The sequence below is a fragment of the Aptenodytes forsteri genome, unplaced genomic scaffold (genome assembly GCF_000699145.1).
Source record: "Aptenodytes forsteri isolate BGI_AS27 unplaced genomic scaffold, ASM69914v1 Scaffold26, whole genome shotgun sequence".
Lineage (NCBI taxonomy): Eukaryota > Metazoa > Chordata > Aves > Sphenisciformes > Spheniscidae > Aptenodytes > Aptenodytes forsteri.
The window spans coordinates 6,002,604-6,020,114 of NW_008794125.1; the positions used below are offsets into that span (position 1 = coordinate 6,002,604).

At 37.9% G+C, this 17,511-nt stretch overlaps 1 protein-coding gene across 1 annotated transcript in view; it reads left to right on the top strand.

Annotated features, from left to right (window-relative positions):
* CUNH16orf72 (chromosome unknown C16orf72 homolog) overlaps positions 1–16,326 on the top strand; it is an 18,729-nt gene extending 2,403 nt beyond the window's left edge. The window contains exons 2-4 of the mRNA XM_009278791.1: positions 103–183; positions 4,365–4,640; positions 12,896–16,326. Of these exons, the coding sequence (XP_009277066.1) occupies positions 103–183; positions 4,365–4,640; positions 12,896–13,140 (602 nt within the window). The 3' untranslated portion in view covers positions 13,141–16,326. The remainder of the gene's footprint in view (positions 1–102; positions 184–4,364; positions 4,641–12,895) is intronic.
* The last annotated feature ends 1,185 nt before the right edge of the window (positions 16,327–17,511 follow it).

Here is a 17,511-nt window from a genome sequence, read left to right on the forward strand (position 1 = left end):
ACAAAATGGCGAAACCTAACATGGCCGTTCGGAGTTGGTGACTCCAAAATAAACAGCGTGTGTCCTTCCCTCCCTGCAGACCGTGTCCTTCCCTCCCTGCAGACCGGGTGTGCCAGCAGCCGGGGCTCTCCCTCTGGGTCCCCTTCCAGAACGCCGCCACTGCGGTCACCAACCTCTACAAAGGTAAGGGGCTGCCCCCCCATGCTGCCCTGGCAGCCCTCCCCGCCGAGCCAGGCCCCGTTCTGCCTCCTGCCCCGGCTTACTCATAAGCAGGGCCTGTTAATGTCTCTTATTCACCCTGATAAAATCTAACCCGAGACTGCTTCCTGAATCTTGCAGGTTTTCCCTGGGCCACTTTAGCTGACGGTAGCTGAATCTTTTCTGTTGCCTCGTGTCAGTGACTAATAACTTAAAAGCTGTTTTACTTCGAGACTCTTGAAAAAGGATGTTTTTTTATGTGTGGCTCGCGCTCATGAATTCAAGGGAAGAGTGCAATGGCTTATTAAACAGTACTTAAGTTTCCTGCATTTTGTGTATTTCATGGTGTATTAAACGTTGGGATATCAGTATAATACATGTACACTTGCAGTGAAGCATAGGTTGGGTTTAGTGTTTGTAAAATTCTCCATAGATGTTAGTGACAAAGTTTTATCTTCTTGTGACAGGCTTCTTAAGTAAGCCTCCCAGTTTATTTTAGGCACTAGAATGTCATTATGACTGTGTCCAGGGTGGCTGTAAGAAAGCAGTGTTAGCCAAAACTTTGATAAGAGTGCACTCTGCACGTGGCTATGCTTTGGTGCTGGTTTACTGTGTGTTTCTACTTGTCAGGATCTGTTTCTGAACTCTGCTGTTCTTTGGGTTGTCAAAAGAATTCTTGTCTGCAGAAGAATCATTTGGTGGTTTCTATCTTATTTAAAAGATTGTATGAAGATGATATCTATATCAGTGGAGGCTTAAATGGGCACATTGCTAGGAAGGAAAAAACTTTAAAGTTCCAAATTGTTGTTTTTCTGACTTGCAGTTTAATTTTTATTGAGTTGTGGGGGGGTGTTTTTTCTTGGTCTGTACAGCATTATCTCTAGTTCTACCTGCATGTTCTTTCATTTGTCTCCAGTTTTCCCATTTTGGATTTGCTTTAAACAATTGAACTTAGTAACATGTTTGTGATGGCTGATCAGGTTTCTGACAGATGTGAACAGAGCAAGGAGGAAATGTAGATGCATAACCCTCGCTGCCAGAGACTTGACTCTTGCAGAAAGTGCATTTGGATGTTGTGTATGTGTCATAGGTCATATAAAGGGGCAGCACATCACATAACAGGGTAGGTGTTGGCCTGAGGGAGTGGGTCACTAGAACGTGGTCTGGGACACTAGTCACTTGAGTATGGTGCTAGAGTAGCAGCAGGTAGTGTTAATAAGTTGTCTGGAATAATTATAGTCGTCTTTTACAAATGGCATTGCTCTCCCTTACAGCATCTTTACTGCAAAGACTTAGGCTATTTATTTTTGGTTACATCATTTGATTACTTTTGCTATAGGCAAAATGAGCCCTATTTTTCTGCAATAATGTGATTAACAGAAGACTATGTATGTGGTGATCAGGGAACTAGAATTTAAGTAGGAAGCTGTCTTCAGTCAGGTGTAATGTAATACTTCAAAAAGCAGCACCTGAAACAAATCTTTCCTTAAAACAGGTTTTTAAGAAGTGCTGAAGTCCCTCAGTTATTCAGAACTGCCATCTTTCAATTTTAAATTAACTTCCAAGTGGGTAGAAATTTGTTGAGAACACAGGTAGAACCATCTAGGCACTGGCATACTAGACAAGTTGGAGTCTCTTAATGTGAATTTGCCTCCCTAGTGATGAAAATGGTTCTTTAAAAATCTCCTGTTGTTTCTCACATACTCAGTAATGTTCATGTTTTGGAGGACTCTGTCAAACCACTGGAGAAATACTTGGTGTGGTAAACTGAACACCACAAATGGCCCCTTCCCCTGTCAGCTGGTTTCTGATCTGATAAATGTTTGGAATTTTGATGCCTCAAAATTCTTTTTAACAAGTGCTGCATGAGGAAGAGTGCATAAGGAGAATGCCATGATGTCTTGAATGTCAGCAGTTTTCTGAAAATAGATTAGAAGTTTAATATCACCACACTGCGAAGGTCTTGGATCACAAATTTGACTGGTGCTGGTGATAGAGGCCTCATTTAAAGACATTTGATTATCTTCCAGATTGTGCTAAAGTGAAGGCATTGCTTGTAATGTAGGATTTAGAACTTAAGGCTGCTGTAGAAAGTCTTGGGTATATACTAGAATAAGACTTCTGAGCCTACAATTTACCTTATTTTTATTAAAAAAAGCTAAATGTTTGGTGATGTTAGTTTTGACTTAGTAATTTCAGGATGTAGGCAACTTGACTGCTTATATTTTGCCAGTTTAACTTTGTAAACAAAGTAGTTGTAGCTTTTACCATGAAAATCTAATCTTTCCCAGGGTAATGATGCTTGAAATTTGTCCAGGCTACATCAGCTGTCAGTGTGTTTGACCTCATAACTAGTTCATAGTTAGTCCTTTGTAAAGCATTCTGGTGTACAAGGAAAGAAGGTTATTGATGTAAAGCTGGGCTCCCCACCTCTCAGAAGGACTTTCTCATGGTATTTCAGGAAGTGATTAAAGGAATACTGTCAGTTTCCAAATTAGCTCCAGAGTCTTTAGATAGCTTTTACTGAGTGCATTGGAGCCTTAGCTGCTGTGGTGTATAAAATGGCTGGAGGAATAATCTGTCATGTTGCCATTGCTTTCACAGGAATTAGCATTTGTAAATCTTCTAGCCTTTTGATTACAAAGCAGCATAGGCAAAATACTCTTTCGAGTGCATAAAAGTAACATGTTAAGTGTACTCTATGTATACCTGTATAGTTTCTGTTCTAAAAGCCCCAAGATTTAGCTATGAACAACTTGAGATGTTTTTCTTTTTTTGGTAGGCTGTGTTATGTTTGAAGTGCTGTTCTTTGATAGTGTAGATTTTAGTGCTGTCTTTTGTGGACCATGCAGTGATGCCTTAGAACATAAGTTTAAGAATAGCATTTAATAGTGATTATTTTTGGGGTTTTTTTGAGTGTGAGAACTAGATTAGATGTGTATGTCACTGCTTACCTGTAAACCAGTATCTTGGACAGGTGTTCTTAAATAAATCTTAATATTGTTCTGGGCAAATGGCTCTTAAGTTGGACTTCATTAGTGAAGCAAGAATATAAAAAGCTGTTTTAATCAGCTCTACCAGGTTTAAAAAATCTATGGAAATCAAGTAAATGAAATTGGAGTGGCTATGTTGATGTCTTTTAATGGAGCAAGAGCTAACAGAGCAGTAATTTTCATAAAACTGAAATAGCTGTTGGCAAAGCTGTGATAACAAATCTATGACAAACAAGATGAGCATAATTGTGTAGAGAATATGGTTTGTACCACCTGTTACTGTTGTCTGAAACTTACTCATACTTAAACTAGTAGGCAGAAATGTACTTGCTGAAGTTTGAAAGCAGTGTAATATAAGGCATTTAAGAGTGCTTCTTAGAGGCACAGTTATAACTGATGTGTACAGCTGACCAATTACATCAATGGAGAATGAAACTGCATTTTTTAGTAGGATTAATTGCAGATAATGTGTTTAAAGCTTTTGTATATCAAATTTGCAATGGGATGTTAAATGGGGAAGGAAATTTTTTTACACTTCCTTTGTAAATGGTATGTTGCCTAATTGAAAGGCATTGGGGACACTTGTGTTCTAACTAGTTTCAAAATTATGGCCTCCTGTGAATTGCCTCTGCAATTGAAATTCAGATGAAACTAGAGGGACTCTAAAGGAATGGTGAGTTTTATGGAAATTCCTTACCTGTCAGAATCAAGAGAAGCAGTTATTCCTTTTGGTTTTGTGGGGTTTCTTGACTGTGCCAATGCACTTTAAGAGTGTGTCTCTTAAAGTGCATTGTCTGTTGATTTTAAGTACCTTCCTCAGATGGAGAAGCTCAAAGCATGTTTTTAATGTTAATACAACATGGTTTCATAAACAGTGCTGTAGTGTTGACCTGAAGTATAGTAAATGCTGTTTAGGTGGTGCTTGAGTTGCTGTTGACTTTTTGACTTGTAAAGGGGGTGGAACTTTTTAGCTAATATTCTCTTTAGGTTTAATATGACTCAGCTTCAATGCAAGCTAATTTGTTACAGCTAACTTGGTACTGTGTTACAGTAACCTGTAGAAGATATACTACTTTCCCATGGTTGACTGGAAGCCATATCAGTGATGTGCCATACTATACATTGCTCTATCTGTAACACTTACTAAGAAAGCTTTTTTCTGTCTTCTTGCAGAAAGTGTGGATGCCCATCAGCGAAGCTTTGATGTAGGAATTCAGATTGGCTATCAGCGTCGAAATAAGGATGTGTTAGCTTGGGTTAAAAAACGCAGAAGAACTATTCGTAGAGAAGACTTGATCAGCTTCCTATGTGGAAAAGTTCCTCCTCCAAGAAATTCTAGAGCTCCCCCAAGACTGACTGTAGTATCCCCTAACCGAGCTACTTCAACAGAAACTAGCTCATCTGTAGAGACTGATTTGCAACCCTTCCGTGAAGCCATAGCTCTGCATGGTAACACTAATTTTTTCAATACTACTTGGTTAAAATTGGGTGGGGGTTCTTAAAGCATGTCTGGCTCTTGGCCATTATTGGTGTCATAATGTGTCATGTACCTGATGTTCCAGCTGAAGGTATCTCCTTAATTCTCGAGGGAGTTTTTGCATGTATAAGGCATGTAGCTACTAAAGTTGCATAGTCAAATATTTTGAATGATGAAAAGGTATTGTGTAAACATGGGGTTTGGATCTGTAATACTCTACAGCTGTAAACTCAACAGTTAAGTATCAACTTTTGGTAGTGTTTTTGAAGCATGAAGGGACTTAGCATTCATACCAATGCTAAAGTAAACAGAATTCTTGGAAAATGATAATACTCTGCTAGCAACTAGTTAAGATTTGACTAGTAGCAAATAACTAGCAAATTTTTGCAGGGTTAGGGAGGGAATTTGATGTCTGAAGCTGTCTCTGGGGTACCTTCACTCCAGTACCCTTGTTGTTATGCACTGGATAATATGGTTTAGCATTCTACTTAAAGTATCCTGGAAAGGGTACTTCACTTGCATGTCATTGCAATAATTGATTCCTGTCCAGAACTTAGTTCTAGTTCACTTTCAGTCTTAAATGTCTTCCAGTGTCATACTGAATTTTCTTCCTTGCCACCACCAATAATGTTGGTGGTGTATCTTTTCTCCTTTTCAGTGAATATGCAGTAGCTTATTCTGCATTGGACTGTTACCTAGCAAGTGATAAAGAAAAATGTGTTTTAAATTGCTCCTGAGGTGAAATGAAGTTCACCTGTGGGTTCTATGCCTTCTGAAATGCTAAAAGGTAGCTGATACCTTGTATAAATAGTAGACCATTCTGAAAGTAAAAAATCAAGCTATCTAGAAGTACAACCTGTGAAACTTAAATGAAATTTTTACTGTCTCAGTGGGGGGGTGGAATTAATGAGTTAATTAGATGAGTGGATTCCTGAAAGTGCAGTCTTTGCTTCTGCTATGCTGTGGTGGTTTTTCAAGATATATAAGCCAGACACTTACTGTCTAGGTGACAGCCAAATTCTGGTATTGTTTGCTGCTCTGTTGCTGTTTAAATCAAGCATGCTTCCACCCAGTCATGTAGTTTTTGTCAGTTTTCCTTCTCATATTGGAAGCTGGCTAGAGAATTCTGTGCACCAGTATTGTTTATTCAGTAGGTAAAGCTAACTTCATGAGGAGAACAACTGCAGAAGCTGGCTCTCACCTGATGTGATAAACACCCTCTTAAAAAAAAATCTTGTTTTCTGACACTAGTTGAATCCGGTGTGCACTTGGTTTTAACTGTAAAGGCTTACTCTCAGGTGGGAGTAAGCTGGGTAGACTCACTTCAGCACAGTGAGCTCTTGAGCAGAGTAAACTCAGGCATTTTTTTATTGCTAATATGGCTCTCCATGTCCTTGTATTGTTTCGTAGCATCTGCTTTGTATAGAGGTGGTTTATGGAAATCACTTCTATATATAGCATGGGAATCTGAACCATGAAGTATAAAGTTTTTTCATATTTCATAACCTAATACAGGGTCATGAGGACTGTAGGAAGTTCTCTGCTCTGTACTGGCACTGCAGGGGCTAGAAATGCACTCTTCCCCTTCATCAGCTGGTTGACAAGATTACATGTCAGTCACCTTCTGGATTAGGTTCTCCTGATATCAGTTTCAATCTGGTCTTCAGCACAAAAGCATTTGTGTCAATCCTTTAGTGACTAGGCTTCTATTTGGCCTCATAACTGTTTTTAGGTTATCGCCTACAATGTCTGTGTTTCTCCAGCTTCTCCCCTCCTTTTCTTTAACATTAAGGAAGCTGTGGTTAAACTATCTCCTGAACTATTTTCCTATTTATCACAGGGCTTCAGAACTGTGTTTTGATGTTGAAACCTGTGTAGGATCTTCAGGTGTGTGTAAATTAATGTCCTCTGTAGGGCTATGTTTATTTTCATTTTTGGCAGGCTGTTTAAAAGTGATTCACTGCTTTTAGGTATTGTGAGGAAACATGAGAAAACCTGATGATAGTGAGTAGCAATCTCAACAGGTGTTCAGGACTAAAGCTTTAAGGGGAATTTTTGACTGGCATGTAAAGGAGTGAGTCTGTTTTGTGCTGGTAGGCTTCCTGTGGAAATGGAGTATTTCTCTATTGGTAATGTGGATGGGCTGAATTAGATTTGATGGGTAATGCTAAAACTTGCTGCTCTAAGCAAGGTCTCTCTTAGTGAAGCAGGGATAGGTATGAATCTGTTGTATTATGACACCAAGTAAAGCTCTGTTGAAGTTGAGCTGGCTTATTGACTTCTCAGAAATAGGTACTAACATGTCTAAAGACCATGCTCCTATAACTTGTTGATCTTGCTCTTTGATGGGGGAAATATCTGTATTTTGATCATGTAACCTCTAAATGCTTCATAATCACATCTGAAAACTGTGTTACCACAGCTTCTGTCCAAGTAGCTTACAATTAAACATTTCCTGGAACATCAAACACGATTCTAGGTGTATGCCCTAGACTAAAACATTAGAGAAGGGTAGTATCTTTAGGTATCTGTACAATCTTAAAACTATGCTGCATCTGAAGAGAAATCTGTTAAAATTGGGTTTTTAACCTTATCTCTTCTATCTCAAACCTGGTTATGTCTGACCTATATTATAGCTCTGCAAGGTAGTTAATAGTTTTCTTGATGAAAACTAGGGATTTTGAACCCAAAATTTAATCTTCTGATATTAGTTATCAGTAGTCTTTATGCTATAAGGAAACTTGTTCTTCTCTACTGTTCTGCTTTCAAGACTTGTTACAGTAGCTAAAAGCAAAATGATCATGACAAAGCTATACTGACACAAGAATGTTTAAGGTGTATGTGATCTACCTTTTCTTTTAACTCTATGGCACATATGCTGTGCAGCTGTTACTGAAATCTTTAGTGTAACTTAAGGGTACTTGAGAATGAGTTTTTGGAACTAAGTAACCTCTTGAGATAGTTGAACTCTGGTAAATAAAAAAAATCTTTGCCCTTAATATCAGCTTTCCATTGTTAGTGTGCTGATGGGTGACCTTTGAAATAAAACATGGCTGGAAACTTGAACTGTGAATACCTGAAAAGAAATTAAAGCCTTCAAGAAAAGCTGAGTAGTTAGCTCAAGGTAGTAGATGCTATTTTACTGTGAAGTTCAAGTGGATTTTTCTGAAACTTCAAGAACTGTGCATTTGATGCTTAGCACTTTAAGATGTGATAATAGAAAGTAAATACCTTTATTTTTCAACATCTTAAATACAAAGTTGGGTTTTTAACTTACACCAGACCCTAAAATGTCATTGCAGTTAGCATAGGTATGGATGTATCTTCACCTACTTTCTGGATGCATATTGCCATATCCAATTCTGTAAGAGAAGAGTTTCAAATGACAGCATTACATCAAACTGAGATAACAGTCATAAGATTCCCAAAAGCTGACATGTGCCAGGTCATTTTCTGCTTGGCTGTAGCCAGCATACTAAGTCTTGCAGTGCTGGTGGCTGTGCACAGTCCATGTTTGAAATGATGCTGTGGTCTTTTAATGTGGAATATGCTCCATGCTTTATAAACTATTCTCCCACCATAATGCGAGAAAATGCTATCATTTTGAGAAGGGGAAGAAGCAAGCATGGGAAGGCAATGCTGAAATGCATTAGACTTGAGCGTTCTTAACTAAAAATGATGTGAATGAGCAACAGTGCAGTGAGGGAGTTAGTTAATTTGCTCCTTAGCTTTAATGTTGATGTACATCATTTAATGTGATTCAGTCTTGGGGGGTGGAACCCTTGCTCTAGCATGTAGAAATGTGTAGCTTGGCCCCTTTAAAGAGCCTGAATTTCCATTAGGCCTTCTTATTCTCTTTTCAAAATATTAAACTGCAATATAAAACACCAGCAGTTGTTAGCAGAGTGGAGAAGAAGCAGTTGATAGAGGGGATGGGAGAGCAGAGTTCAGATTAGTCTGAAAGAGTTTAACTTAAAGGTTGTGTATATATATAGCTATCATAGAGTTGTGTATTGGTATGTACTGCTAAAACTTGCTCTTTGAGCAGTACTGTGAAAGGGTGAGTAGGACATAGAGGAGTGACAAGGATCTGTCTGCATGCCATTTTGTATTTATCTGGGGTTATTAACTAATTCCTGCTTTAGTCACACTTATCTAAGCGTGAATGTTCTTTTTGATACTTCCTGATTAAAACTTCTGGAAAACAATAGTTAATACTATTACTATACTGAACAGTAGTTATCCAGTATATTATGCTGTGGTAGTGACATGAATAACTCATACTCATTATGGACATGGTTGTAGTACAGATAAAATGGCATCTTCAGTTTGTTAGGCCAGTGGTGATAAACTACCTAATTTTGAGTTTACAGTTTTATTTACCTTAAGTATTTCGTACTCCATAAAACACATACTTTTAGCCAAGCATTCTAATCACTTGATAGTTTTGGAGGTTACTTAGTTATAAATTAAGTAGTATTGGTCACAATTTCTTCTACACTGCAGATTTTGTCTAATAGTACTGTAATAAATGCTTTAGAACGTAGCTTCAGATAAAAGCAGAGTTCTTTGAAATTACTGGCTATGAAACACCATGTTGTTGATGATTTGACTGAAAGATATGGCAGGAGTGAGAATGTAATAAGTACTGCAAAATATTTCAGGTATGCCCTCCACTTCAATCCTTTCAAGTTTAAAAAGGGAGAAAGAGCCACATGTCCTTTCGTAAAGGCCTCTTGTAAAAAAGGAAATGTCTCCTGTAGAAAGCAGTGGGAGACTTCAGGGGTGGTCATAAGATCATGAAAGAAATAAAGACACTTTAGTAGCTGTTTGAATCTCTATCCTGTTGTAGAGACAAAACTGATGTGCCTGTGATTAGGTCATGTTAATAACAATATAGAAATTTGAGGTTGTGAAATGGTGTTGCTAACAGTCATGTCATCTTACTACTTCCTAGTATCTATTACTGCTTGCTTTCTGCTTTAAATGGTTAAATGCTTTGGCAAGAGGTCTCAGAGATCCACTGAAAACTTAAACTCGGAATAATTCACAATAAATGGCTTTTCTGAGATTTCCTCTTCGCATTACAACAACTTTCCAAGAAAGAATGAACCGTGGATCACAGTTCAGTCTCAGATCCTGAAAGATGCTTTCTCTGTCAACAAAAAATAGAACTTTTTTATTGCATTGCTGATTGTCTTCAAAGACTTTGCTTCCATGAAATGGCAACTTGGTATTTCAGTGCATGCCTCAAATTTTCTTTCTGACTCTTACATGTTAGCTTGATTACCTAATCCTAAACTGTGATCTAGATGTTATGTTTGACAGTTCTGCTCTTGGATTGATGTGTAGTGCTGTGTGATATGGTTAACTGCCAGTAACTGATACCAAATTGTCACTGAGTCTGTTAACATAGTAATGAGTGTTACTTACTAGTTCAGTATTAAATACCTGTATGAGATGCAAGATTAAACTGCAACTAGAGGTCCATGTTGTGATGCAATATCCTTGTACTCCTATCTTTGTAGAAATTAATTCAAAACTACTCCTGCATTTGACATCAGGTTTGATTGAAGATTTTAACTTCTTGATTATCTCCTGAAGGCTGTTTGTGTATTTAAATGTACAGTGATTCAGTATTACCTAAATACTGGAAAGTTAATGCCTGCTTGAGGCATTGCTTGCAAACCTTGGTAGTCTGTTTTAGAATATGCTGCAGCATATTACACATGCATCTTTTAATTCTGACTTATATCTGCTATTTTAAAAAATGCTTGTTGCTTGAAAAGGCTTTGCTTAAACATAGTTCTTGAGTGATGCCAGAAAATGTATTTTTGCATCACAGGTCAGTTTTGGGGCTTATTTTAAATAATTTTTTCTATCTTTACTTGGGCATGAGGCATAATGAAAAGATGTCATGATAAAACAATTAGTATATTGGTCATTTGGCTATGGGTTGTATAATATGAGTAAATGACTGATAAGTGGTGTAAATTGTTGATTCTCAGTGGAAGTAACACTGAACTTGTGTGTTCAGAGCAATTTTGCTTGGAATAGTGATGTGGGGGGAAATATCTGCAATCAATTTGGGTTTGAAACAATGTCACCTTCTGTGCACTGTCAAACTTTTTCCAATTTAAATGTACAGGATGAATTAATGTTTTTCTATGTATGTCATGCCAGTTGAAATTAAACTTGCTGTTGTCATTGAATTGTGAAGTGATTTGTTACCTGCCCAAATCTTGCACATTAGTGGTTTATCCAAGTTACGGTATCTGAATTGGTTTTTTGCTACTACGTATATGTCATCCAATTAGCTGCTTTACTTTCTTTGGTAGATGTATAGGAACCTCTTCTCATAATGGTTTTGAATTTAAGCTTGACCTTAATCCTGGGATTACTGGAACAAACATTGTTTCTGAATTATCTTTTCACTAAAACAGTTTCTGCTGTTTAAATACTTTCTGCCATCATGAATGAAAGATGATTTTAGTATTAATAAAATCTGCAGGGTCCCTATCAGACTTCAAACCATGCTTCTGACTTGTGTTGGAACAACACTTAAAGCTGTAAGCAAAAGCTTTAAGAAAGCATCAGTGATTAGTGGCTGTTTCTACTTGTTGCGTAATGCCCAATCTGTGTAAAAGTATATCCTGTGCTGCTACACAGGAAGATCTGTGCTGCTACACTACAAGATCTAAGCTTTAAATGTTCATTCAACAGTAATGTACAACAGTGAAATTGGTTGGCCTGTTTTATCCTGACTTGTATATCAACCTGCCATTGCTGCAGATGGCTTTAGCATTTATCTTCCAATTGAGGTTTCTGGCAGCTGATCTAGTAGCTCTAGCAGTCGTCTTCTCACAGAGCCCCTGAAGTTGCTTGTTTGGCCTATCAGCAGCTAATAGATAGGGTTTTGTTAGGCTTTACTTGTCACTGGCTGCCTACTTGACTAGATATGCATATGCGTATTAAATGGCTTTGCACACACACAAGGTGTGTGATGGCTGGACAAAGGTATGGAGTATTTAAGACTAGAGAACCTCTGAGATAGCTGAAGATTTTGAAGGTTACTGAGGCAGAAATCTTCCTGGACAGCTAAACATTTGCTTGTTCTTACTGCTAGAAAAATATACGGATGTAGATCTTGTTCTGCTGTTCTTCATCTTCCTGCATGACTCTTGCTTTGGTAGTTTATTTCTAGGGCCAACAGATGTTTTTGTACTTTCCTAATAATACTCAGATTTGAAGCAGTTATGATGGCAAAGATGTTTGCCTTATATCTGAGCTCTTGTTTATCTGCAAATGTAGCCTGAATTCCAAACTGAGAAGAATTGTTAGGCTTTCATGTACTACCCCTTACTAAACTTATGTTTTGGAATGTCCCACTTTTGCAAAGTTGTAATAGTAACATTGCTGAAGACAAAGTTTATATAAAGTTCATGGTTTTCTTGTTTATGGCCTTGTTTCTACAAGAAATAAAATGTTTAATTAAAACAAAGTTTATTAATAACCTGAACACAAACCAAAGTGATTGCAGGGTACCTGTGACAGTGTTTTGGATCACGTCTGTCAAGAGCAAATTTTGGGGGATTGTCACATGGTCTTGCTTGGCTTATTCTTTTATTTGTAAGTGCTCTTCTGAATTCTGATAATACTAATGTGTTGGCTAATAGTGGCAGCCATGAAATAAAGCTTTTATTTAAACACTAGCTGTGGTATAGACCTGCCTGAGATCTGCTGTCATACTGCAGTTTTCTTTTGAACTACGGTGACTGAGGGAGTGAAAGGGAGCAGGGTGGTGGTGTTTGAAACAAGACCAAGTCAACCTGGAAAGCCCTTGGTAGGGGGATTTTAATTCTGTGTAACTATTGATCTAGTGTGGAGCCTTCATATTGGAATAGTCTACTCTTGAGTATGTACATGTATTTTGAATAGCATGTCATGCTTATGGAGCTAGCATTTGCCATAGTGTGCTGTTACAACCTGGTGTATAAGCTCACTTTTAATGTCATAAAAAGCAGTTCTAGTAATTGCTAGATTCTTATATGGACTAAAAGCTGGGAAGGTGTGGTCTGGATTTCAAATCGGTAAGTGTGGTACAAATAATAGGGTGAAGTGCCTTAACATCTTACTAGAAGTCAGATGAGCGTCATCCCTTCTGCCACACGTGGGGTATTAAGTTTCTTTGCTGTTTGACCTAAATGCTTTTTCTTTTTTCCCCTAGGTCTTAGTGGTGCAATGGCTAGTATAAGTGTTCGCTCAAGTACCCCAGGCTCGCCCACTCACGTGAGCAGTGGCTCCAATGCTAGTCGAAGGAGAAATGGACTCCATGATGTTGACTTGAACACTTTCATATCAGAAGAAATGGCACTCCACTTGGACAATGGTGGAACTAGAAAGCGTACCTCAGCCCAGTGTGGCGATGTCATTACAGACTCACCAACTCATAAACGCAACAGAATGATCTAAACTGCAAAAATTTCAAACCCACCATGCTGCTTGAAAGCCACTTGATCCTCAGAGTACTATTGAAAAGGAAACATGAGGCCATCTTTCCATATTCACTGTTTAAGACAAATGAATTCAATAATTGCCATAAAGGAAATTTTAGATATTACATTAGATGCCTCTTGTAACTGCGGCTTTCTTAAACTATATTCTTAGCAGAGGACATCAGATATTGTGTAGTAGTTAGCAAGATCATCATAGGCAAACATGTATCCGTTCCAAGGCTAAAAGTGACCTTACTTGTATTCTTAAAGGGAAAGGAAATTTCAGATGTTTATTTGGTTATAGAATGCTTTTTTTGTCCTTTATTTCCTGCTGTGTTGAGTATTTGCTTAAACAGTATTGCCAGTTTGACTGAAATTGTCTACAACATGACTTGGCATCTTTGTCAAAACTGCAGGCTTCCATTTTTGCAGCACTGTACCATGCACCTAGTTTCTATATAGTAACAGTGTGCAAGTTATAAATATTGGACTGTACCCTTTTTAGTTTTAAAAGCAGTTGATAATTCTGGTGATTGTGTGATAATGTAAAGAGGTGCTATGATGGTCATGCAATTAATACTTAATATTGAATCAATACAATGATCTTTATTGGATTCACTTTGTGTGTTTTAGTGCTCTGAAGTAGCAATATTAAACTTTCCCCAATTAACTTCATAGGCTTTTAAATCAGTTTGAGAAATTATATGTACTTATTGGTATTATCCTTGTGGTAATCATACACAGTGCAGACTGCACCAGTGCTGACCTAAATTTAGAGAAAGATGTCCTGTAATTGGAAAATAGGCTTTTCTGTTCAGTATTAGTGAAGGGTAGGTTTTGTGTACACCCATATCCCATTTTACATTTCTTGTGAAGTAATTGCCCATTGCTGGGAGGGGTGGGAGGAGAGGGAATGAGGGGGAATAGTTGGAAACGGGGTGTGTTCTAACAAGTAAGACTTCTGGTCACATGTGGAAACTTGGACTAACTTAAGATTCTGTGTGATGCCGTCTCCTTCAGGAGGGAGTGACATGCAGGTTCTGTGAAGTGCTAAGAAAATAATTTAAAACTGGAAGTTGATTATAAAGCTCTGGATGAATTTAAAAGGATAAATGGCTTTCTTTTTGTGTTGAGCTTACATTCATAGGATTGAACTCTGGCTGCCATAACTTAAGCATAATCTAAAACTGAACTAGAGATCAAGATTGATCTTGCTGCAAATCTGTTTCTGAATGGGGAAGGATATATGTCAGTCTCAGAGTGTCCTAACTGTTTTTACATGTAAATGCAGCAAGTCTTTGGTGGAGAGCTCTGGCTTTTAGGGCCTCTCAATCTCTGCCTAGGAAAGGGATAATACAGGAAGAATAAGAAAATGAAGAGCTCCAAACCTGCAAGTTGGGAAGGGGTATTTAGTGAGGTGGTATATGCATGCTTTAACTGGAAGCATAGGCTGATTCTTGGATGAAACGCAGCTATACTAGATTCACAATGCTAAAAAAACCTGTGGTGTTCTAGCTAAGTTAAGGCACCTTGAGCTCCATGTTAATACACAGCTCTTCAAGACTTTTGCTTACATGCTTGTAGAGTCAGATCTTTTTTTCTATTCTCTTCCCTGTTTGAAGCAGACTTCACTGTAGTTTTGCTCCTTTTTTTTTTACCCTGATGTCCTCTCATTTGGTGTTCTATAGTCAAGGCAAGACAGCAATGATGTGTTAAATTCTCAGAATTCAAGGCTCTCTACGAAGAGCATGATTTCCTTGCTTTGTGGTGCTTCCATCAAATTTCTTTACATTGAAGAGCTCTTGAAGATGTCAACAGTTGCACAATACTGTAGCTAGAGGTTCTGTAGTTTATGGGACAAGTGTAAGAATTGTCCAAAGCAAGATAGTAAAAACTGTTCAAAGCCCCCACCTGTGTTACATAGCTGAACTTGCACATCACCCGAAGACTCAGTATACATTAATTTCAGTTACTGCTATTAACTACGATTCATAAGACTTATTTTATGTAAAATATTAATACTGTATAAAGCTAGTTTTCATTTGGAGATTTTGAAGATGGTATCTAAATATATCTGTTAGTATTTATTAGGCTGTTGGCAGAGGGACTTTTCTGTTCCAGAAGAAAAATCTGGAGTCCTGAACAGAAAGGACATGTGTGAGAACCATTCTTCAGCTCTTCTGTTTATTCATTAACTGGCTTGTACAACTAAGATGCTTATGCTCTGCAACTTCTAACACACTTTACTATTACATGTGGTAAAGGTAACATCATATTGGTATCAGTTCTGCATATATGGATTGAACTGTAACAGTGCTTCTGGTCTAGCCCAAATATACGGAGCCTGTTCAAATTACTTCTCCCCTTCCTTGCAGTGAAATAAATCCTTTTAATGCTTTGAAGTGTTAATTCAGTCTAGTACCACCTAAAACTAAATTTGTCTGGCTCTTTAATTTGTGCCATTTTTCTTTGAAAGAAAGCAGGCTTAGATATCAAACTGGTTGCATTAATGTTTTTTTGCTTGTACCTTAAATATTTGGCAACTTTTTGATTGTTTTTTGTTTAGCCCCAACTGTTGTTTGCTCTTTGTTAACCTCTGCCAGAATGATCAAAAATGCATGTATTCACCTGGTAAACACAAGGAGAACAGGTTGTCTTTCAAGAAAAATAAAAAAAAAAAAATCCAGTACCTGTTGCTTTGAAGACTATTTCTTGTGCCAGTGTAGAAAACTGATGTTCTGGAAATAGCTTTCAGCTATTATCCTAACTGTAGCTCCTGGAGCCAGAAGTGAGTTGATTTGCTGTAAGAAACCCTGAACTGAGAACTGTTTAGTTTGGTAAAAATGGTGCTTACTTTTGCTTTCTCCTATGAATCGTATAGTTGACAGGTCTCTTCTCCATGTACATCAAATCTAACATGAATGTGCGGCAAGTTACATAAAGTACATCCTGCACTGAAGCTACTGAGCTTGGCTTGCTTATTAATGAAGTAAGTTTTAAATGTTAAATTTAAATCTATATTACAATAAAGTAATGCAAAAATGATTTTGGCTGAAACTGAAGTCCTGCAGTTAAACTTACTCTCAAATGTGGTTTACCCAGCTGGAGTAATAGAAACTCTAAGTCATAATAAACCTAATAAAAAAAAAATAAATACAACTAATCAGGCTGCTTTGTAGTTCTTTAAGCTTCTGAATAAAACAGTCCATCTGTAAACCCAAACCAAGATATGATTCATGTGAGTTGACAGGCTTATTTGCTTCTGCAGAGTAGGATTTTTCTTTAGGATTGCAATTTGATGGTAGCTGTTCAGTCTAGCTACACTTAAGAGGCTTTCCTTTAGTTTTTTATGGACTAATGAAGATATTAAGAATTGGGGCGTACTGTTGCATTTGTACAAGATGTTCTGCAGAGTTTAACATCACTAATACTTAGGAAAAGCATCTTAAACTATGCCACTTAAAACCTCTTCAGAAAGTTAAGTGGTATTGACTTCAATAGTAGAGGTTTCCAATCTCTTGCAAAAGACTTTGGATTGAAGTGAAATTAGGTGCTTTAATTAGTAGTGTTTTTCCTGCTTTATATGGGTGTCCCTAAACCTTTGAATTTCATTATGAAGGAAAGCTTTATTTCGCAGGAGCTTTTAAGTTAAAAATGTCTTTTTTTAATTAATGTTAACATTTTTTTCACTTCTGGCCAATGGAATGTTCCAGTGGGGATTTGGAAAGTATTCTTAAATGACTTCTAATAAAACAGTATCTTTCAAATGTTGGCCTAGAGCTAGTAACACTTTGGCAGAAATGAGGAATGCACACCTGACTTGTCCCACTGAGATCACCCTGCCAGGTGGGGCTGATGCGGTTGCCTGGGGTAGCCATGAGGCCCAGTGGTGCTCTCATTCCAGGTCCTCTGGTTATTTAAGGTAATGAGGAAGGCACTGGCACTTGTCAGTAACTGTGCCTCCCTCTAAAGCTTTCCTTGTCTGTGCATATAACTCCTGTGGATAGTTTGGGGCTGGTAAACTTTCTCGGAGAGCTTATGATGAGATGGCTCTGTAGTCAACACTGGTGCTTTCTGCTGTCACTCTCTCACTGGGCCCCTTTCACACCATCTCAAAAGGGAAACTAATGGTGTCTCAAGCTCACAAGGGTAGTAGTGAATAAACAGACCAAATTCACTTCTGTGTAGTGTGGAAGCATCACCTAGCTCTGTGTTATAAGAGAGACTTAGAAGCTGAATGTTTCTTGGTGGGTAATGAGATTCTAGCACTTCCTATGTGACTTTGTTTTGACTAGTGATGCTGCTGCTCTTGTGGCTGATGTTACAGCATCTGGGTTTTTTGAACACT